The sequence below is a fragment of the Emys orbicularis genome, chromosome 2 (genome assembly GCF_028017835.1).
Source record: "Emys orbicularis isolate rEmyOrb1 chromosome 2, rEmyOrb1.hap1, whole genome shotgun sequence".
Taxonomy (NCBI): Eukaryota; Metazoa; Chordata; order Testudines; family Emydidae; genus Emys; species Emys orbicularis.
Window position 1 is genome coordinate 40,191,712 of NC_088684.1, and position 24,613 is coordinate 40,216,324.

Consider the following 24,613-nt stretch of genomic DNA (forward strand, 5'->3'; position numbering starts at 1 on the left):
TCTGAACCTTTTCTAGTGCCAGTATATCTTTTTTTAGATGAGGAGACCACATCTGTACGGAGTATTCGAGATGTGGGCGTACCATTGATTTATATAAGGGCAATAACTCAAAGAAGAATTAGCCCCTCAGACTTTAAATATATCAAATACTCTAATATATAGGGAATAGAAACTGAAACTGGTAAATCAGATTTGCCTTGGATCAAAGAAGCAAATCCAGCCTATTTCAAGTAACATTTCCTAATAGATTGTTTTCTAGAATTAACACATTCTGCACCAACATGGAACAAGATATTTCTAGATTAATCAAAGTCTTATAGTCCAGGCCATCAGATGGAAAGACTTTGGATCTGAAAGAAATCTCCTGCCTTGCTGCTGTGACAATAGGTTTGGAGACAAAGGAAGAAGTACACAGATTCTCTATGACAGCTGGCGCAGGTCCATGGTGCCTCAGCCAAGCTAGAACAATCAGGATCATTCTTGCCTTGTCCTGTCTGATCATCTTCACCACCTTCTGAATTAATGGAAAGAGAAGGAAAGTGACCAAGATGGACTGACTGTTCTTTCATGCTCTTGAAAAGAAGAGACATTTTGTTGAATCTGGTTGGACAGACTCCAGCTGGAGAAAATCTCTTGCACCACCTAATCTTTCAGTGATCACTCGTGCATCTGAAACTGTCTCTGCTGAGCCGATCTGCCAACACACTGCTCTCCCCTGCTAGATATAGGGCCACCGAATGGATATAACAAACAATGCCTCCAATCCCATAGATTGACTGCCTTAGCACACAGCAGAAAAGAGTGGGCACCTCCTTGTTTGTTGACATAATGCATAGCCACTGTATTGTCTATCACTACCTGAACAACCTTCCTCTTTACATGAGGAAGAAAAGACCTGAGAGCCAGACCAATAGCCCTTAATCTTAAAACATTTATGTGTAAATCCTATTCCTGGGACACCCAGTCACCTTGAACTATGAAAGATTCCAGATGAGCTCCCCATCCATTGTTTGATGCATCAGATGTTATCATGATCAACACCAAAGGGGGACTGAACAGGATCCCCTCGAGAACATTAGTTCTGTTTATCCACCACATCAAAAAATCTAAAATATTTGTAGGCACGGTGACTAACATGTGAAGGCTGTCCAGCTTGTAAACTAAGCCAACCAGCGCTTCATTGCCTCATTCTGAAATATGCAAATTGAGTAACATAAGTAGTTGCTGTCATAAGACCCAACAGAGCCAAAAAGAAAATCACATTCTGAGTTCAACAATGATGTATCTCAAAAGTAGATTGAACTATCTTCAGAATGTTTTCCTCAGGGAGAAAAGCTCTTCCTAATACAGAGTCCAGGATAGAAGATCCATTTTATAGAGTAAGTGGAGTATAGATTTGACTTTTTAATATTCAGAAGCAATCATAAATCTGTAGGAAGGGAGGTAGTAAACTGGATGTAGCCTAGCAGATATTTGTGTGAAGGAGACTTCAGCAGTCAACTGTCTAAATATGGGTAGACAGAAGTGTCCTGTCTTCTGAGATGCATTGCTAATATAGAAAGTTACATTGTAAAGACTCCTGGACTGTAGAAAGGCCAAAAAGCAGGACTTTGTACTGAAAATGTCTTTGTGCCACCACAAAACATAGGTACTTGTGATGATTTTGCAGATAGAAATATGGAAGTACACATTTTACATCAAAAGTTGTAAACTAATCTATAATTAAAAGTAAGGGACTTATGGAGGCTAGAATTCACATTCAAAAACAAAACTTCCAAACAAACCTGTTCAACTTCCTCAAATCTAAAACTGGTCAGAAACCTCCATCTTTTTTCCACACCAGAAAATATCTTGAATACAACTCTTGACCCCAGAGACCCTAAGCTACCTCTTTCAGCATCTATCAGAAGCAATTTCTGAACTTCATCTCGAACCGATGAAGACAGAATTTTTTAGGCACCTTAGCCTTACTGAACGAGGAAGTTAGAGCCAAAACAGACCGCTTAGTCTTTTGATCTGATGATGGAGACCGAAGGCTTAGCAGCAAGAGCTTCTTTAAGCAGGAACAGTTGCAGTCTATTCTGACATTTCTTATGAGCTCTGAGTGGAAAAATCTGACAAACAGAACATCCAAAAGGAGAGTGGCCTTCTCCAAGGCTCTTAAGGCACCTAACATGGCCGTCCGACACCAGGAAGATAGCTGGGCATAAAGAACACCTCTTACATCTGCTTTTTCTTTTCTTTGGTTCTGTCATCATACAGAACCAAACCTAAAATTATATTAAACTAAGTACAACTAAAAACTCTCTAATTTAACTAACATTACAAGCTACCAACAACAATTATCTAAAAAACCCAGCTCTGAAGGACCAGATTAGTTCACTTCCATCTGGCAGAAGCAGTTGGAAAGAAAACAGGCAGTAGAGAGTGCAACACCTCCTTATATAACCTTGCCCTGAGAACATTCGAAAATGCTATGGGGAAGGGTAGACCATTTAGGGGATTACACATAAGGGGGAATATGCAGAACCACTCAAAGAAGAAACAATTGAAAGGCAAAATCCCAAACTGGATAAAAAAGTGGCTACATTCTTTTATAATCTTCAGTCTAACACAAAATCAGCTATTATAATAAATTACACATCATCCTAGATATATTCTGCCAGGCAGATTTAAACTCTCAGATCTACTAATAGAATAAAAAGGTCAATATTGACATTAATGCAATATATAGTTCATGAAACATGAAAAGTGGCTTGATAATAGTCCCAAGTATCCACACAGGGCAAAATGCACTTCTGCATATTGCTATTGACCCAACATCTGAAAATAAAATCACAAACGTAGTCCAAGATGCTCATGATGATATCCAAGAATGTAGAAAAATACAAGGAAAACTTTGCCATCCACACACATAACCCCATTTTTCATTTTTCTTCTTCTTTTTTAGTGTTCAGCCAAAATATTTATTGCTGTAATTACAGCTGCAGCTTTTACTTACTCTGAGTTGATTTGGAAACCTTCCTAGTCAAGGTAGATGTATAGAGATTTGTGTGACTGCAAACAAGTAGTTATTTCAGCATACTAAAAGGAGTGCAGGACATTAACCATGCTCAATGGTGGTTTTGAAGCTGGTGTGGAAGGCTTCATTAATGGCAGACAGTCCTGCATGTATACACACACACACTCTTAATTAGAAGCTGGACACTTCTGGCCAATAAGTAGTGAGTTCTATCAGGTGTACAAAACTGGCAGCCATTTTGAGCACCAGTCAGATCCAGTACAGTGCCAGGAGAAGACGGAGCTGCCAGTAGTAACCCAGACTGAATCTGTGGGTTGGATCTCAAAAGTTTCCTGTAATTTTACAGAAGTCAGTGGGATTGAGACTGGGAAAACACCATAAAGGAGGAATCCATAGACTGGAAGTCCAATGTCTTCGTGAGGTTTTTTTTGTTGTTTTTTTTTTCAAAGAGATAATTTATTAATACACTAGTCCCCAGGTATTCAAAAAAAAAATGTTTTTAAGTAAATGTAACTCATGAAATGAAACAAACATTCCTAAAGACTGCACCCTCTATTTAACTACAGAACAAGTACAGTACGTGAAGCATTAATGCAAACTACCTGACATCTTTCCTCATACCTGTTCCAGGGGAATTGGCTATGGATTTGGGTTAATGTTACCGAGATAAGGGCCAGACCTTTCCACTCTCTAGCCTCTCTGCTAAGACAGTCAACTAGATAGTGACAACTGCAGTAATGACAATTTTGGAGATAAATATACTTATCTACTAGAGGAAATGGTTGAAGCTATAAATTCATTTCACTTACAGCAGTGAAGTTTAACATTTTTAAAGTTTTCATGAATGAATGCCAGCCATCCAGTGATCTGATTGGCTGGCACTGACTTCATTAGTATAAATTACAAGAGCACATTTAAAGAACACCTATATCCAATCAGAAACCTAACATTTAAAATAGTATATATATTTTAAAATGGTAATTTTTTCTATAAACTGCTCTCTGACTAACTAAACTTAGTTAGTCAGAGAGCAGTTAAACACGCAACCATCTTGTTTATAGCAATCAGAATGCAGCAAATTAATAATGATATATGAAGCAAATATTTCTCTATTGAATCAATAATTACAGCCCCAGTGTTTAAATGTATAGGAATCAAGCAGTATAAAAATAGTTTTAGAATAGTATAAAAGAACATTGACATTGAACATTACTATACGGCTTATTTCATATACAATTGACTTCAACATTTATCCAGCAGCATAAAACCAAATGTTCTAATCTTTTATTGACATCTCTAAGGACAACGTACAAAGTGAAGATATTTTAATCTGTAAATCACATACTGAAAATGAAAAACAATATGGTAACTAGGGACAATATCACCAAAAATCAACAAAATATGAATAGTGGGTAAGATGTGTCTTTGAACACACTGAAACGTGTAAAAAGATGGGAATGACTGACCACCACCAGAGATAAACAGGTGGGGTTTCATATAAATATAAATTTAATTACACTAACATTGCTCCATGTACTCTGGCATGTGTTTTATGGTAATCTAGGACCCATAAAAAAAATTATGTAATAAAGTAAAAGAAAGTAAAGAATTCATTATTAAAACAGCAGCACCATTTGACACTATCCTGAAGACTGTGTCAATGTTTCCACTATAAATGTCTGTTGTCAGAGGTTTATAATTCAGCCATAAAAATTTGCTCCGTGTTAAAACTTGGCACAGAAGATCTCAAGTCTGTGACTGAATATTTTTCCAAAATTAAAAAGAATAACTTTGCTGATTTTAAGTGCAAAAATACAGGATTTTTAGCATGCAGTATTATTGCACATATGCACCAACTGTACTAGTACCACAAATCGTAAAGGCCTTAATACGTATGTCACAGCCAATCATATGATAAATCATTAATATCAGGACAGTCCATGTAAGCTTTAAAATCATTGATCATTTGGTTAAAAAGGTCCTAATATCCGTAAAGACTCAGCTTTTACTCATTTCTAAAAAAAAACACCAAAAATGAATTTACAAAAAAAATTAACACAGGATTAACTGGTCCCACTGTGCCTAAGTACTGTATAAATATAAGACCAGTGCACAACAGGATGTATTTTATGTACTAAGACACACTACTATTTTTTCCTATCAGATGTAGGTATATCAGTAAAAATTAAATTAATGATCAGGAGAGGTGTTGATTGCCTGCTTTGCACATATGCTACTGGATGTTCATGTGTGCAAAACAAGCAAAAAAAAATGCTATGCAGCATTTTTCATGAATATATTTCTAGATAAGCACTTAAAAATAGCAAGTATCTGTAAAGAGTTTTGGTATCTTCAGATCAATAGTGCTATGTAAGTGCAAAATACCATTTACAGGGAAGGTAGTAGCAAAAAGCTTCCCCCATACTGTCCAACATACCTACAACATGAACTGAAGGAAGAGTCTTTAAAGGTGAAAAAGTAATTCAACCTCTGTGCCCAATCAGCTGTTGATTTCTACGCTTTGACTATCAATAAACATGTCATTTAGTGCCAGACGTGTGTGTGTGATATTGGACACTTGCCCATTAAGAACTGGACTTGGACCACTGATTTTTTACAAGTAGACCACTGTACAGTCATTAGAATACATTAAGTTTTGCTTAATACCTATCTATGTCTGGGCCAGATTTAAAAATGCTCTATGTCCCATTACTAATCTCCTAAATCATGCAGTCTCCAAACTTAACTGTAAGCTTCCCTTCCTCTCCCTCCCCCCCCCCGTTTTCTCGAATCTTTATTCTGTGGTACAATTATTACAAACATTTTTTAAGGTCAAGCAAAAACCTGTCTGGATTGAACAGGACTTTTCTTTCTTAAAGCTGTTAGTATACATAATACATGCAGTCTATTAATAAACCAAGACACAAAAATTCCATAGTAGTTAATGTACTATGTTAGTGTTCATGTTCTTTGGTTTTTCTTATGAATGTCAAATTATACACTTAACACCTGAAAAGTAGTTCATACATATGGATTTGAGGAAACAAAAGAAGACACTTTGGTACCTACTTTGATAACAGATGGCATCTTGGAATTAAGGTTATCATAAGTAAAATGCAGACGAGTTCTGAAGGAACACTTGTAAAGGAGAGGGTCCTGGTAAAATTCAATTTTTCCACTAGCATTTCTCTTATCAAGACATACTGTGCAGTCAGAAAAATTAATCACCTTCCTTAGTACCAGATCATTTGCTTTAAAAAGAGAAGAAAAAATATTAAGACAATTTAAAACATAAAAAAAAAGAAGCAAATACTTAATATGCATAGTATACTATTCTATGAGCAAACAGTAATAATCAATAAAAAATAGACTGACAGAAAGAGAAGAGACTGCCACTGTACTTAACAGTGTTATCTTTTATTTAAGCTACCACAAATATTACCGGCTCACATGGCTAAAATAAAGAGCTTTAGCAAGAAAGATAATTTTCTAAGCAAGCATTTAGTAGTAATATATATATATCTTTACAGCTTACTAAAATGTTTTGTATTTAAACACACATTTAAAGTGTGTGTTTTACACTTTAAAAACAAAAACACTTCCACAAAGATAACAATCCCACCCACACTTGAAAACTATTGTCCCAAACATAGCAGAGGTCTCAAATCCCCGAATAATGATTATCCAGAAAAGTGGGGAGGAGGGGAAAGAGTGTTGATCTTGAAATAAGGGGGAAGAAAGAAGTTAATAAATCTAAACAACATTACACCTCCAATAATGCACTCAAAGGTTACATTCAGTTTTACTCAGAATGGGGGGGGGGGGGGGGGAGAGAAACAGCTGAAGCCAATAGTTAAAAATTAGGCAACAGAGAATATGGAAAGTGAATATCCAAAATGCTCTCTCAGTTTTCATATACTTTATTATAAATCTGCAAGGACAAAAAAATCCTTGCATTATCATTAACCAAAAACATATTAATTTTTCCTTATAGTCACAATTTTGCTAGAAATAACGGAGTTGCAGATGCAAAATCATCTCACAAAAAGAGTAGTTTCTTTCTAAGATCTTGTATGGTCTTGACTGAGAAAAAAATATATACATTTTCCCATTTAAGAAGAATTTTATATTTTGCAGCCAAAGGCAGAACAGGGAGAGTCCCTCTTCCTCCTTCCTTGGTCCTTTTATCAACTGTCCTATGCCCCAGCCAAATGGATTACCCAGTGAGACCCTTCCTCTTAGAAGAACTCTATCTAGGATGACTAGTGCAACTGGGAAGCCATGACATATGGATCACCCTCCAGACCCTGCTCTGCAATCCAACAACAGCTGAGAAGGGCAGCGTGCCTTAACCTGTTTTTCCATGCTGTGGTCAGTTTAACTTTTTATCATAGAATCATAGAACCATAGAATATCAGGGTTGGAAGGGACCTCAGGAGGTCATCTAGTCCAACCCCCTGCTCAAAGCAGGACCAATCCCCAGGTAAATCAATAGAATGCATACTTCAAAGATGGTCTTTTTTTGTGAATTTGGTGATCATAAAAATGAGAACAATACAGGCTAGAGCCATGCACAGTGCAAATTTCCCAACTCACTTTGCACCTCAGAGCTGACCTTAAAACACTCCTAGCTACTGTAGTCTATGCACAAGGATGAGACCAGCCCATTCATTTCTTTCTCCCTGGGAGAGTTTTGTCGATTTGATAACCCGCCAAAAATGCACTTTTTCATCAGATCAATTTCTGAAGCAAAATAAAATAAAATATTTTATGATCATCTTGGCTTCAGATATATTTTATAATGTTATAATATTACCATAATTATTATAAATTTTAGATAGAGAAGGTTGTCCAGTGGTTAGGGTAATGGCACAATATGCAAGAGACTCATGTTCGATTCTCTGCTCTGCTACATATTTCCTATGTGACCCTGGGCAAGTCTCTCTTATGCCTTAGTTTCTCATCTGTAAAACGAGGATAATAGGACTTCCCGGCCTCACAGGAGAATTGTGCAGATAAATAGATTAAATATTGTGAGGCACTCAGATACCAAGGTCCTGGGGACTACACACCCCACCCTAAAATGATCAGATAACTTGATATTTTCCCCTACTGATGTGTGATGTGGCATGTACTATTTCACTTAAGTGATGTAATAACTGATAGTCTTTCTATCCCATAAAATACACTGCATGTGTTTGCATTTCCATCCAGCCTACTTAATAGTCAACATATAAAATTACAATAATGTGGCCTGCAAGGTACAGGTAATGGAAAAAACAACTATGTTAAAAAATAAAATTGAAAATATAATAGGAAGCAATTTCACTTCCAACACTTAGAAAGCTACTTGCATGAAATTTAAACTCTCATCTAAGGAATAAGAGTCCTAATACTATAGAATCTAAGACCCAAAAGTATCTACTCACCAGAGATGTCCATAAATGCACGATCCCAAAATTCATCCACTGTATAGCATTCTGCAGAAGTGATATTGACTGAGAGAACAATATCATCCTCCACATACTTTAATATGAGATTGTTGATCACAATGTTGACATTATTTACAACACGCCTAATCAAACTCTGCACGTAACCTATCAAATGGAAACAAAAAGACAAAGAATGATTCTCAGAGTTCTCAGACGCTATGAGGAAGAGATGCTACTAATAATTTCTCCCCTCAAATTTGTTAATTATTACAAAAAAAATAAAACAACAAATTATTTCCAAGGTGCATCTATTCCCAGTCATCAGAATATCACTATCACACTAACCTTTCCCTAGCCAAAAGCACAAGGACATAACTTCTTTAAAACTGCATTCAGTGCTACTGAGTGAATTAGCTTCCAGCAAGTGTGGCAGAGGAAATATAAAAACAAAATTCTCATCTATTAGGATTTTAATGGAGTATTAGGTGTTATGTTGAAACCTGATGGCAAAAATTAACCTTCAAATTTAATTTTTCAGGATAGTGCAAAATTTATTTCTTTTCCTTTTTGGGGTGGAGGGGAGGGGGGAAGATAGATCACAAAATACTGCTACTAAAAGATTTTATGTGAACATACAAAAATAACTATATTCAAAGAAAGATAGAAATGGACTTGGAAAGAATATACAAAGTTACTAGGATACTAGTTCAAATATACATGCCTTTACATATATTTTTCCCTCTGAATCCATCTACAGAAAGTCACAGAACAACATCCATCTTTCTAAGTACTTTTATTATTCAATTTAAATTTTAATGACCAATATATTCATGTGCTCCTCAGTAAGAACTCTGTTAGGTATAACAGAATCAATTTCTGTCAACAACTCACACAGTTAGCACCTGCAATAAAGCCTACTGGGAAGAAACCTATTTAAATTTGTTCAACCATAACATGGTTGGAAAAACTAACTCTTTTATGCTTTCCCAGTGGAGGGTAAAAATTCTCATCTGAACAATACAGGAAAGAAATGCAATCCTATCCATATTGAAGTTTTTCCTGTATACGGAATATATTAAAAATGCCAATTAATTTATGCTGCTAAGGAAAAAACACAGATACCTATACATCAATATCATATGTAAAAACACATGCATTACATATTATGGTGACGGTGATGGTCACTATAGTTTAAACTGATTGAAAAAAGGCAATTAAAGTTAGAACTTATTCCACTTATACAAAATAAAATATTGCCTTTAGAAACTCATGTCACATATTAATGGGGTCTGATTTACTTTTTAGAGTGTTTTAGTGTTTAATCAGCTAAAAGTGAGAGGCATTTAAAAACGGCCTATTTGGGGGGTGGGAAGGGGAGAAGAGGGAAGAACCACACACAATCTTTAACAGTTCTTTGAGAAGCTTTCAAACAATGTTGTTAAAACATAGCAAATGCAAACATACCACAAGTACCAATAATAATGTCTCATGTATAGGGTACACATAGAATTTCATATTTACACAATTAAATATTTATTTACATAACTTCCATAACTTCACTCCCTAATGTCAAGACATTTGATGATGGATGCCATTTTCTATGGACGGTGAAGGGATTCTTACTAAACAAGAGCAAAGGTAAGATGCTTTTAAACTGGGGGTGCAGATAGGATTTATAGGGCCTTCAACACGCTGTCAAAGCAGGGCTCTCTGTGACCCAGAACCATGCAGCAGTCTCACCCTTCAAAATGAAACATGTAGCATTCCTGCAACCCTATGCTTTGCTCCCAGAAAACTCATCTCCCCTTTGTTGTGCCTCCCACACCACCTCCATTGATAATGCCTCATCCCTTGCCCAGCTAGATACCCTTACTAAATTTCATTCTTTTTTTTTTAAATACCGCCTCATTGCCATGACACAGAATACAAGTGTTGCCAACGTGCAAGAGACAGTCAACACTCAGGTCCCAGTTACAAGTTGGTACCATCTGCCCAGGATGGGGCATTATCACTGGGAGACAGATTGCCAACATTCACTTTAATAGAGCCTTCACATTCTCAGTGAGTTCAGTTACCACATTAATGAAAGCTGATAATATTGCTTCTAATGTGGCACTCCATTTCTCGATCCACTTTATGTAAGGTGGGATCTGCCCTCTGCACTAAATTTACAAACAAAGATTATTTTGAATTTGAGGATAATTTCTCTTTCTAGAAACTGATGGTGAACTAGTCCTAAAACATCTCTTAGGGCTTAATCCCAAGGATTGTGTTTGGGAATGGATACTTCCCTTGTTTTTGTAAATACAGAGTTAACACACTGAACACACAGATTAATCCCAAGGACTAAATTACAGCAAACTAAGGCCACTTTACTTCTGAATGACAGAATCTACGCCAGGAACTAATACACTTTAACTAATATGCTTTCATTAAACACATTTAATTAATTCATCTCAACTTCTCTGTGTTGACAAGGCCTCAGAGGAAATACTCCTGCTCTTTTCCCTCCCTACAGAATCCTCACTGGCTGGTAAAAATGGATAATTTGGCATTTAGTTAGGTGGGAGTTTGTTTTTAAACTCTTCCTGGAATAACAATTTAAAGACTTAAATTTGAAAATATTTACTTAATAAAAATTGTTCCTTCATCAACCTTATTTAACCTGTGCCCATGTGTTAATAATTGTTCATTTGCACTCCAGAAAACAAAAACAAAGTTTCAACACAAAAAAAATCTATTTCAATATTGACTAATTGAAGTCCATTCCTAAATATAAAAATGCAGGAAACCCTGAAGTTGGGGTACTTTCACAAACTTTAGAATTACTTCCTCTTTCAGATACAATATTGCAGTCAGTAAGGTCTCATTTAAGTACAAATTCTGTAGGTATTGGCCACAGCTCCATAGTTATGACTGAGCTGAATAAGACATCAAGATCAACCTTAATCCTGACCACATACACATTTCTCATAATATCATACATTAAAGTATAATTAGAAGTTTTTATATAAGATGTACTAGAATACTATCTTAACATGTCTGTTTACTTCAGATTAATGCAACATTTTGTATTAGAACATGAGGAGATGTCTAGTTAGAAATAATATCTGAAATAAAGTGATTTTTAAAGATTATGAAACAAGTAGAACTCAGGATTATGTTTTAAAATATTTTTTATGAAGAGTTCTGTAATTTTTCTTCCTATTTCAGAAATTTTATGTTGTCTTATACATTGAGAAAATATTTTCTAATATATGCATCACTTTGGTGTAATAGTGTTTTACATAAACATGTGTTAAAGTGTAAGGCTATAATTGTTAAGAACTAAGAGTACAGAAATGGCCTAAGAAAGTTCTAAGCATATAAATATACCTAATTATATGTACTGAAAAATGAATTCAAATTTACTGTGGTCAGAGCTGAAGCTGCTATGTGAATTTTGATTTATTTGCACTTGCATAAGAAGGTATTGATTGAAATATTATGTATAAAATAGGAAGTGATTTCTAAGTTTGTGAAAAATCCTTGATTTTTAGGATTTCCTGCAGTTTTAGTATGTGTCATTTAAGAATGAACATCAGCGACCATCCCTCCATGTTAATAGATTTGTATGCAATTTGACCAAAATTTCAGACAGCTAGAGATAGCTAGCATTGTAGTTGAGATTCAACTTCTATTCCAACTGTCCTTTTTCCAGTTTATCATACAAATTTTGGGCTGCAATTTTCTTTGTTTGATTTCATCCTAAAATGTGTGTGCGCTTTTTGGTCCACATTTGAGCAAAATTTATTAGCCATTTTCAAGTTATATAACTACAAATTCACATACTTCCCCTGTATACATTCTTATCAGATGATTTGTATTTGCATAATTCTAAAAGGCTGAAACTGAAGCCTTAGCCGTGTTTCCAAACAGTTATTTTACATAGCCAAATGTGGTTTTAAGATTTCCCTGGAACATATTCAGAATCAACAGTATTCAATATCTGAGTTTTTTTTAAAGATTTAATATGAAAGGTTTACCACCCAATGTGCAATAAATCTTTCATTATATTAAAAATATTTTGAACAAGCTTACCTCCCACATAATTATTTATTTTTAGACATTTCTATTATGCTATGATCTTGCCACTATCATGAGTTTATTAAAGCATAATAAATATGATATTAAGGAAGGGAAGTATTTCTTTGGAGACTTGTGTAAGGAAACAAGATGGAATCCAGGAGGCCAAGTGAAAGTTGTCAATATTAAGCTGTGAAATGTAAGTTCTCTAACCTTACATGACCTTTTCACTAACTGAATTTGCCCTTTTGCCCTACTGTCAACCAACTGCTGAAATGAACATGTAGAAGTATAAAACTTGCTGAAAAAAGCTTGTAATTGAAATTCAAAAGATGAGAAAGGATGACATGTACTAATTCATCCTTGATGAACATTAGAATATAGACTAAAAATATTTGTAGAAGGATTTGTAGTATTATAAAGCGCTTGATTCCTATTTACACTAAGACCACTTTAAACTGTTCTGAAGGTGTAAAGGAAAAAAGTGGAAGTAAAATATACTTAAATCCACATTAAAACCGCATTAAATGACTAAAGTAGTGTAAAGTAGCCTCAGTGCAAATAGGAATCAGGCCCAAAAATATTTAGGCTTTTTAAAAAGTTGTAATGTGCACAGTACAAATATCAATTAGACTATATTTTATGGTAAAAATTGAAATGGCCTGATTCTGATCGGACTTATACTGTTTTCTTCTGATGTAACTTTAATACATTAAATGGAGTTACTCTTGATTTGCATCAGAGAAACAGAATCAGGTTCAGCATAACAAGTGAAATCCTTACCCCGTTAAAATCAATAGCAAAACTCCCACTGATTTCAGTAGGCTCAGGATTTCACTCATATTTAAATGTAAAATGAAAAGAGCTCTAATTTTTTTTTTAATTCTGAAAACATTTAAAACAAAGCTTTTTTATTTCAAAGCCTGATATATCTTTAGTTGTATTGTTATATTTCAAAATAATACAAAAAAGAGTTTGACACTTTTTCAATTCTCTGATTTACTCATCACACTTACATAATGATCATTTAAATGTTTCACATATAATTCACACGCTTATGGAGAGAATATTGCCTTTCGACAGTTTCATCGCTATTCAGTCAGCTAAGTCTCCTATAAGCTTTAGGTGAATTATAAAGATATGATAGACTAAAATATATTAAAATGTATAAAATTCCTAAATATGCGGGAAAATATTCACAATTGCATGCACTGAACTGTGGCAAAATTTATAAGAACCATGAAACACCATGAGGAAATTCAGAGAGCAGAAAGCTTATAAATTTATTTTTTTAAATGTATATGGAATGCAATTTCATTTTTTTTAAAAATACTGATTTCCTCTTTCCTAATATCTTAGGCTATGTCTTCACTACAGGGGGGGGGTCGATTTAAGATACGCAAATTCAGCTACGCGAATAGCGTAGCTGAATTCGACGTATCGCAGCCGACTTACCCCGCTGTATGGACGGTGGCAAAATCGACCTCTGCGGCTTCCTGTCGACGGCGCTTACTCCCACCTTCGCTGGTGGAGTAAGAGCGTCGATTCAGGGATCGATTGTCGCGTCCCGACGGGACGCGATAAATCGATCCCCGAGAGGTCGATTTCTACCCGCCGATTCAGGCGGGTAGTGTAGACCTAGCCTTAGTCATAGGGCATGTCTATACCTACAGATGGATTGGCACTGCTGCAATCGATGAAGCGGTATCGATTTAGCAGGTCTGGCGAAGACCAACTAAGTTGATGGCAGACACTCTCCCGTTGACTTCTGTACTCCAGCTCCCCGAGAAGTGCAAGGTAAGTTGGTGAGAGAGCATCTCCTGTCGACACAGTGTGGTGTAGACATCACTGTAAGTAGACACAAGTTACGTTGACTTCAGTTATGTAACTTACGTAACTGAAGTAGCGTAACTTAAGTCGACTTACAGCTGTAGTGTAGACCAGCCCATAATGATCCCTTCTGTTCTCAGAGGTTATGGACCATACAGCAAGCAGCACTTACTGCAGGGATGTACTTCAGGTTTCTGCAATTTTGCTTCAGTAGGAATGTCTATTTCCCCTTCAGTCTCCACAAGGCAACTTTCTGGCATGATTGAGGCAATAGTTCAATCATTGTTTCTCAGCACCCTCAAAATCTGAATATGGCTTCACCACCGTGGCAGCAAAGGGTAGACAGAGTCCCCAGGTATCATAATTGGCACAGAAACAACAGTAGTGTTCCAGCTTTGTGGAGCAAATAGTATCCCCTCCACCTGTCCAAACGGAAATTCTTTAATATTCCGGCTTCATAAGCCTTTCAAAGCCAGTCAGTTTTAACATCCATGATGCTCTCTCTGTGATCCACCACAGTTTGCATAACCACAAAGTAGTTAGATTTTCTGCTGTAGAAAACTCTGATTTTAGGAATGAAAAACTGGGTAGCGAGTTCTATCAATAGTTTCCTGCACAGTTTTGGTGCAAAACAATTATCAAAGTTAAAAAAAAAAAAAAAAAAAACACCTCAATTTGCTTTCTCTTTCATCAGTAATTACTTTGCTCAAATATAACGAGAAGGAAGAACTGGATCTCACAAACTAAACAGGATCAGGCTGGGTGAGTGTGATGCTTTCCAGGGCTAGACAGGGTTGTGAGGCATCTTGCTATCACCTGCCTTTAGTGTGAGGAAGCCTTAACTGTGCCTGCCATGGAGCAGCTTGCCAACTCCACCAGCCACAGGCAATACAAGCATTCCCCTCTATGCCCCGCTGTCTCTTTACAGGTTAGCAATAGGCACACTCCACCTTGAGCCCTCCAAGCATTTCCCAGGAATGTTCAGCCCCTGTTGCACTCATAGTACTCACAGATTCACTGCTTCCAAAGAAACAGGACTCCTCAGCTTACCAGTTTCACCTTAGATCACCACTTGACTTACACACAATACTTAGATATGTTTATAGTGAAATCAAGTTTATGTTTATTTAATAAAATAAATTCAAGTAATAGCAAGTAGTAGTATTGGAAACAAATGGTTACATATACAGTAAAATAAATAGAAGCATTCTAAAAGCCTACACTTCAACTAGGTATTCTCATGTCTTGTAGAGTAATGCTCACCCAAAGTTCTTGCAGAGCTCTATAATGAGACTTGGCTGTGATCCTCCTTTCATCAGACAAGTACGTGGTCAGCTTGCCTCCCCACTGAAGGACCCTGAGCATTTCCTTGTACCCCCAGATATACCCTAACAATCCTTTGTCGTTAGTCATTAACAGGACACTGCCTGCTGTTTGTTTCATCCTGTGAATTTCTTCTCTTGTAGATTTCGCAATATTTTCTTCTGCGTGTGGCTCAGTATGCAAATAGGCCTACACTGTGAGGTGTACAATATATGCATGACCAGACAGGGAGATAAGTGTATGTTACCTTCTGCCTGAAAGGAATATGTATGAGGCATGTCACCTCCTGGTGACCTGCCTTAACTCCAAAACCTTAACATAATTTTCAGTATAAATATACAACTCCTTAAATATTATCAATACATACATTTTACAATGATTACAATGACCAGTGGGCTACTGGCTCTCAGTAGAGCCCTCACATGCCACGGTTCAGTGAACTATTATGCATATATCTAACCCACAGCATTCCTGTAAAAACCCATGCACCCCCTGTGCACTCTCTCAGTTGGCACCACCACCACCACCACTCTGAAAGTGATCTGTTGACCCTGGAAAACTGTTTCTGCCAAACTGGTGATGTCTCCCTGCAAACTAACAGCCCTGAATTTTGTCCCACATGTGAAGATTTTGTGCTGAACTCTATCAAGCAGCACTTCCTTCCGCTACATTACACCTGCCTCTGAGAAAATACTGGGGCCATTTGGGCAGCTCATGTTGAATTGAGTGATTCCAGCACTCTGGTGTGATGCTTGCTAAACACCAAAAGCAGTCTGTTTACAGTGGGAGTGCTACTTTAATAAGAGTGAGATACAATAACTCCTGACTTAAAGTCGTCCCGGTTAACGTTGTTTCGTTGTTACATTGCTGATCATTTAGGGAACATGCTCATTTAAAGTTGTGCAATGCTCCCTTATAACGTCGTTTGGCAGCCACCTGCTTTGTCCACTGCTTGCAGGAAGAGCAGCCCGTTGCAGCTAGCTGGTGGGGGCTTGGAACCAGGGTGGACCGGCAGCCCCCCTATCAGCTCCCTGCTCCCCTAAGTTCCCTGGGCAGCAGCTGCCCAGCAGGCTAGCAATTGCAGCTGTCCCTTCCCCCACTGCCATGTGCTGCTCCTGCCCTCTGCCTTGGAGCTGCTCCCCGAGACTCCTGCTTGCTGTGCGGGGGGGAGGGGAGCTAATGTCAGGGTGTCCCTCTCCCCCCTGCTCCTGTACCCCACTTACCCCATCTTCCATAGAGCAGGGGGGGGACACGACAGGGCTCAGGATCGAGGGAGCTTGCTGGCAGCAGCTGCGGTCTCAGCAAGCTGATCTAATTAACAAGGCAGTGTACTTAAAGGGGAAATGCGCATCTCTCTCTCTCTCACACACACACACGGTGTGTTTCTCTGTCTGCGATGCTATCTCCCTTCCCTCCATTCCTGCTGCCTTGTAGAGTGTGAAAATTAACCCTTGAGGGCTCAGCCAATTGCTAGTTCATCATTTAGCAATAAGGCATTCCCTGGGAAATATCCCACCCTCTGACTCCTCCACCTCAACCAAGCTTCACAATCATCATCACTCTGTACCAGTATTAAATTGATTGTTTAAAACTTTGTGTGTGTGTGTGTGTGTGTGTGTGTGTGTGTGTGTGTGTGTGTGTGTGTGTGTGTGTGTAATATAGTCTTTTCTCTGGTGAAAAAAATTCCCTGGAACCTAACCCCCTCATTTACATGAATTCTTATGAGGAAATTGGATTCTCTTAACATCATTTTGCTTAAAGTCGCATTTTTCAGGAACATAACTACAACGTTAAGTGAGGAGTTACTGTATGTGGATTAAAGCCTACCTAAGACATGACATCTAAATCATAGAACAAGATACACAGTATTGGGATTCCTATGTTGCATATCATATGAAACATTTGAGTGACATGGAAGATGACTGATGCTAGATGCATCAAAGAAACAAAACTGAACTTGGAGAACTTAGCTACGCTGAAAGTCTGTCATGGTCTATCCAAAGACATCAGTTCTTACTGATGCTCGCTGGTAACGGTCCAAGTTGTTGAGCTTATCACACTGATAATATTGAGTGTCCGTCCCTTCACCACACTACTGACTGCGTAGAGTGTGCCTGCAGACCAGAAATGACAATGTACTTACAGATCCACAAGAGCAAAGTAACTACTGAAGCACTAAGAGAAAAACATGATAACTGATAGCCACCAGGTGTTGATTCTTCACCAAGATACTGACATGCCCAGCAAGGTACTCAGTTTAGGCAATTACAGGTCCCTGCCTGGAAAAGCGCATTTCATGATGCGATTGTTCTTGGAGGAATGCCCCTCTTGGAGGGCCTACACTCCATGAGATGCCCGTGTTCCAAAAAGCATGCATCCAGAGCACCTATATTCTGAAGATTCTCACAGAAACCAATATTCCAATGTGCCAAAACCATCACTGAGGAACTGATGATTTCCCGCACAAGGCTTCTATGGGTTGAGTCATGATAACTAGGTCTCAGAACCTCATGATATGGAGATGGGACACAATGAGCCAAGATGGACAAACTCTACTACCAATGAGCTGAAGTGCTGCCCAGGTAGGAGATGTGTGCCAAAACTCCTGTATATCCAAGTCACTGAAGTTCCAGACTGCCTTCAACACCAATGTATCAAGGCAAACAAATCAAAGCAGTCTTTAAACCCTTGGCTCTAATACAGGTGTCCACGTACCAAAGTGAGCCAAAACAACATATAATAGAATCATAGAAATATAGTGCCGGAAGGGACCTCAAGAGATCATCTAGTCCATTTCCACACACAAAGGCAGGATTATCCTTGTGCTATCTAGGCTTGTATCCCTTGATATATTCCCTAACACAAAGTGCTCTGCACACAAACTTTAATGTCCTCTCCCAAGGTCAGATTAATGAGGCAACTACTAACTTGAGGCTTCTGCTGCTATGAAGAGGTAGAGAAAGGTCTCATCAATTCTGAAGGCCCAGAATAATAATGTCCAAGAAAACCCCTAAAAAAACTGGAGTGCCCTAGACCTAGATCAAGAAGTTTGCCAGCAAGAAAAATACCACAAGGAAAACATCCAATGCTATGCGCAGAAAGAGGAGGATTTCTTAAATTCACATTAACACACACTGAAAACCTTGTAAGAAGACAAAGAAGATAAGATATTGAGATAAGCTTCTCAATGTTTATCATCCTGAACACACAGATGTACACTTCACATAAAAGTAACTATCTTCCATCTAAACACAAAGAGAGAAACATCACAGACAAAGCCACCATCCTCAGTTCAACTAGGCAGACACATACGTAAAGGGCAAGCCAACGTCCTCAGGCTCAGCAGAGTCAAAACCTTCAGCAGAAAGCAAATGACTAGTGTCTCTACCCATGGACAGACAACTCAAGGATGAAGCAACCTCAGATATAATATTCTTAAAGCTAGAGTAATGCCTCAAACTATTACATGAACCTGAGACCACAGGGTCATCAGCCAAAATTACTGGAAAAACTAGAGAGCGCTAGTCCTTGTGCAAAGGCCTACGAGGAATTATCAGGAAAAGATCTGTCTTTTCTTTTTTAAGTTCAAGTTTTATTTTAATTTAGCTGTGTTTTGGAATACTGCTAGATCCTTTTGACCTCAGCATGATTTGTGGATGGTCAGCACTTCTGAAACATCAGGCTACTATTAGGTGCCTAAATATATTTAATGCACATAACTTTAAGCACACAGGTTTGAAAATTTGGGCCCAAGTTAATAAACCTTTAACCTATTTTATCTATAAAATCCATATAAAGCATGCAAATAAACACAAATACAATCCAGTTCATGAAAGCTATGTTGTACATTACCTGGCGGTAAATCAGGATCAGAAGGAGCAGTTTGCTGGATTCGTCGTGGTTTCACTGCTGATTTTGCACTCTCTGTGGTACTGCGGTTCGTTGAACTGGAACCACTGCTTTCATGGTCTTCCTGGAAATCAAACAAATATTAATCTGAATTATTCAAAGCAGAAACAAATAACAGAAGAGCACCTGAATGTAAGGAATTTATGATTGCTAGATTTGATAAATATAATATTTTTGCCAGTATTGTTCCTTGCACACTATAGTGTGTGTTTAACCATAAATTATATGGTAATTTGGGATTAGCTAGAAAGTAAAAAACAGATTATTTGAAATGCAAATAAAAAAGAGTATCAATCCAATATTTAATTGATTGGTTTTGTTTTAGCAAAAGTCACACATTGTAGCGATGACCGTAATTAGCTGCAATTCAGACAAAACATTCCTGAAAAAAATCAAAGAAAAAACCCTACAGACTATACAAATAAACGTGAGAAACACTATCCACCTTTATCGGATTAGCGTAAGTGTTTGCTCATGAAACAATCTTGAACAGTTCCAACATGTCAGAGTCATGTCCTTTCTACCACAGTTAATTAAAGCTGCCTTGTGAAGCAAGACATTCTCTCAGACCCTTAAAACAGCAAATACTGCCCTAAAATAGATAAACAAACCTGGAGTAACTGCTCATCTTTAAGCTTTTATATGACTGATTTACCTTCAGCACTCTGGCAACAGAAAACATGGCTCACTCATAAAATAACTGAGTTAAAAATGTATCTTAAATGATAAATACGTGCAACATAGAAAATTCACACACACAAAACTTAGTTTATGTGGAGTTAGGATTGCAAGGGCTCAACTATTGTGTCGTGTTCCCTGTGCACTTCCAGAATGCTCATTTATTATCAAAACTCATGTTTAGAAAACCAATAAATTATGGCTAATGTCTTCTCATAAAATATTAATACTACAAGAAAAAAAAACACCATAATTCTGCTACCTGTGATCCCTGCCCTGAGGTTGCCTTAGGGAGATCAGGGTACCTTACCCACTCTTAAACCTTTTTAACTGAACTCAGCCTACCAGCAGCAAGTATGTCCTGGATCATAACGTTGCCCAGATCACAAGGGTTTGCTGGAGTGTATGAACACAAGTCCTGTTACGAAACTATAATGGGGAATAAAAATAGCAGTGTTTTATGGAGATGACATTCCTAGTTCCTCTTGGAATTCCTGCTACAACACAGTTAAAATTGCGTGGTTGTGCTGTGTGAGAAGTGTCATCTTCAGTCTGTATTTCCTGATTTTCTAACATTACTTGTTTAATGTTCTTGTAAGAATTACGAGGGGATCTTAACTCCATATTTCTTGGCCTTTCAAGGTTTCCTCAGACAATTATGAAAAGGTCTGTATATAAACAGAACTTAAAGAGATGTAAAGACATTCAAGGGAATGCCACAACCTTTCCATTTCATATTTGGAAGAGGGAGAAAAACTATTTATGTCAATTTCCCTGACTGACATAAAATGGAGATAACATTTCAGGAAGAAAGGGAGAGATAATATGTACCAACACCTTGGTCTAGAAGAAGACTAAATACACGACAAAACATAAAATCAACAACTAACATACTGACCCATCTAAATAAGGAGGATAGGTAAGAATATGCCTTTTACAGAAAAAAATGGATCCCAAATGCTAAAAGAGCAGAAGAGAGAGCCTATTAACAAATAAAACTTAAGACACCACCGTGACGCTCCCCAGGAGTAATCAGGGCTGAGACACACCTCACCACCACCCTCCCCTAGAGTGAAGCAGTTTTGCCTACTCTAGCTCAGCTCCCTGAAACTAACAGTCTCTGGTCACAAATAAGTACAGTCTTCCAGGACTCCACAGAGCTCACCCTTTCTTGTGCAAACTAGAGACACACACAAACCAATCCCCGAGCCCCTCTGCCAGTGTGACTCTTTCGTATCCAGCCCATCACAGGACACTCCCAGAAATAACCAGGTAAGCCTGTCTCTGAAGAGACAGTGTACACACAGCTTGACTGGCAAAACTCAGGATTAGGTCCCTTATAACAACACAGCACTGGAATCTACTTATAGTGAAAACAAATAAATAAACAAATAAATCTTCATCTTTGTAAATAAACTTAAGAGCTAGTGAGCAAAGATAATAAACAACAGGTTACATGTAAAACAAAAGGTATAAAATGCTTTCCTAGGGTCTAAGCTTAGTTAAATCCTTGTCTAAAGCAATGTCTCTCCTAAAGCAACTTCCCAACATCACTAGCCCTCATGGCCAGGACCCAATTTTAATGAACGCCAAAAGTGCTGTCCTCTACTTCTGCGGTGAAGGATAAGAGGCCTTGTTCCTTCCTCTTATAGTTCAAGAAACCCTAACCCTTTTGAAGTGCACTCCTAGATAAGACTCTTCTCCACTGTGGCTGGTTCTCTGGTGTGCTCCCCACTGCAGGTTTCACATACATTCATTCATTCATTCATTCTTTCATTCTTTCATTCACACACACACACACACACACACCTTCAACCCTCCCCCAGTCAACCTGTGTTTTCTGTTGGCTCCAAATGCAAATGGGGCTTCCATTGTGTTGCCTTACAATCCTTAATTTACGTCAGAGACAGAGATAAGAGTCTGGCAGAAGACTTGTTTGTCCCCTCTGCCTAGTTACAGGCTTTAAAATGTAATTTCAGTATATATACACACACACACTTCCTTATATATTGTCAGTACATACATTTCACAGTGATATTAATGACCAGTGTGTCATCAGCTTTCATTTGATACTTTATAGGCCACTTTTTGCATACGTACAACAAAAGCAATATGTTGGGTACAGTGAGTTTGTCAGGCCTGATGGGAGTTGCTGACCCAAAATGGTGAACCCTTTACCAGCTGGCACTAACAGGCCTCTGTATCTCAACAGAGTAGTGAATAGGGTGACCAGATGTCCCTATTTTATAGGGACAGTCCCAATTTTGGGGTCTTTTTCTTATACAGGCTCCTATTGCCCCCTACCCCCATCCCGATTTTTCACTTTTGCTGTCTGGTCATCCTAGTAGTTAACTGTTTTCTAGTTGGCACCAATGGATCTCCGTGTCGCAAACACAAAAGAGATATTCTAAATCTGGGAAGGTAAGAGAGAATAATAAAACAAATTTTCTCGAATCTTATTAATACAGCATATGACCCTACTACCTTGCACCTTCCTCATGGCCTATAAAAGGATAGAAACTTGATCTATCAGAAGCCTAGGAGCAAGGTCCTGATTTCTTCAAAATCTCAAACTTTCTGCTGAAGAATTAGAGATCACTATAGTGTCTACCCTCCTAGCATCTTATCAGTGAAGAAAAAAGTTTCTGAAATCCTTCTGGAAACTAGGAATGTGCACAATTTGAAGATCTACTTCTATCTGCTTTTCAAAGTGAGACTTCACAGATGCTTTGGCAGCTCTGGATGCAGCACTTCTCTTAAACGCTTTGAGAAAATGAGAAAGCAGAGAACTCTTGATGGCAGCTGGATCCTGTTTTTTGTACAAGGCTCACTGCAGCCATGATGGCCCAACTAGGATGACAAAGACTGTCTTTCTCAATCCTTCACGGGTTTTTATGAATAAGTGATACCAAAGGGGAATGCAAAAGACACACTTGTTTCCAGGTAATACAGAATTTACAATGGCTCCCAGCTGAGTTTCAGATTTCTTTTGAGTTGAGACTGCGCATGCAGAAATTACAAGTGATCTTCTGTTGATCTTAAATTAGGATTAACTGGTCATTTGGGTGATATGGGACCTCATCTTTTTATATAATTGATCAGTAATGGCTGATCAATCATATAAACAACTAAGGAATGTTGCTGGTATTTTCTGGGACTACATTCCAGCGATACTGGACAAAACTAGAAGATAGGAATCAGTTGGTGATTATGGATAACAGAGCATCTCCCCAAGATTTTGTTTTAACACCTGTTTTTCAGCACCTCTAAACATATTGTAGAGTCTCATCTGTACACTATTGTTCTCTTGTCCACATACCTTGCAAATTAAATTTCTGATTTGGAAGGATACTTGAGCAACAATGACACTTGGATATACTTGCCCTCTCACATCCTCAACACTGAGAAGACAGAAGTTTTGCTGTTCGGTAGAGATCTTTTGTAACAGGAAGCTTGCTCATCTCCTTCACTTGTTGAGGGGAATTTATTCATAGATTTCAAGTTAAGAATTTTGGCATTATTTTGACCATGCCCTTTCCTTAGAAAACTGTGTTTCAGATTCTGTACAAATGTGTTTTCCCGATGAATCACTGCATTTTTATTTATCTTTTGATCTTGCCAAAGCAACAAATGCCCTGGTGACCACACAGCTCAATAAGCATGATCCCCTCTTTCCTGAGCTTGTCGTAGAGCCACTGTCACTTACCATTTACACAGAATGTTTTGGAAGGACTCATTACTGACATGAATTATTACGATCATATTATGCTTGCCCTGTGATACTTACGTTGGCTACCAATAAAAAAAACAGATTCTCTTTAAATTAGCATTACCTCTTTTTAAACCATTAATGGTGTTGACCCTAGCTACATTCAAATTCTACTTTTTCAGCCTTGTACTAACCAGTATGCACACTCACAAACCACCTGTCATACAAGGATCCCATCAGCACGTGCAAAGTCTGCTGGCAATTGCACTTTTGCAACATGACTCCTACACAACGTACAATTTGCTTATGCCTGAATCAGTCTCATTTCATTCCTCTGCATTTATAAAAATCACTATAAGGTTTATTTTTTAAGGAAAAAGACCTTTGTTTCTGAATAAGCTCCAATTTCAATTTTTTTTATTTAAATGGATCCCTTCATTTGCTGTTTGAATTAAAAATTTTAAGATTCTGAGATTTTATTATATTTTTGTTATATTGCATTTGTTTTTAATTTTATAACTTACTGAGCAATTAGTCTTCGCTCAGAGGGGAAGAGGCTGCAATAGTTTGTTTAGTGTGCTGGATCTAACAGGGTAGTCAAAATAATATTTACATGCTCCAGGATGGCGACAAAAATAATACAGA

The 24,613-nt window shown here is 37.7% G+C and overlaps 1 protein-coding gene across 3 annotated transcripts in view; it reads right to left on the reverse strand.

Moving 5' to 3' along the window:
- VPS13B (vacuolar protein sorting 13 homolog B) overlaps window positions 1-24,613 on the reverse strand; it is a 947,892-nt gene that overhangs the window by 839,768 nt on the left and 83,511 nt on the right. For all 3 annotated transcript variants that reach the window (XM_065397834.1, XM_065397833.1, XM_065397835.1), the window contains exons 3-5: window positions 19,525-19,645; window positions 8,452-8,619; window positions 6,092-6,273 (exon numbers count right to left, since the gene is read on the reverse strand). In XM_065397834.1, the coding sequence (XP_065253906.1) occupies window positions 6,092-6,273; window positions 8,452-8,619; window positions 19,525-19,645 (471 nt within the window). The remainder of the gene's footprint in view (window positions 1-6,091; window positions 6,274-8,451; window positions 8,620-19,524; window positions 19,646-24,613) is intronic.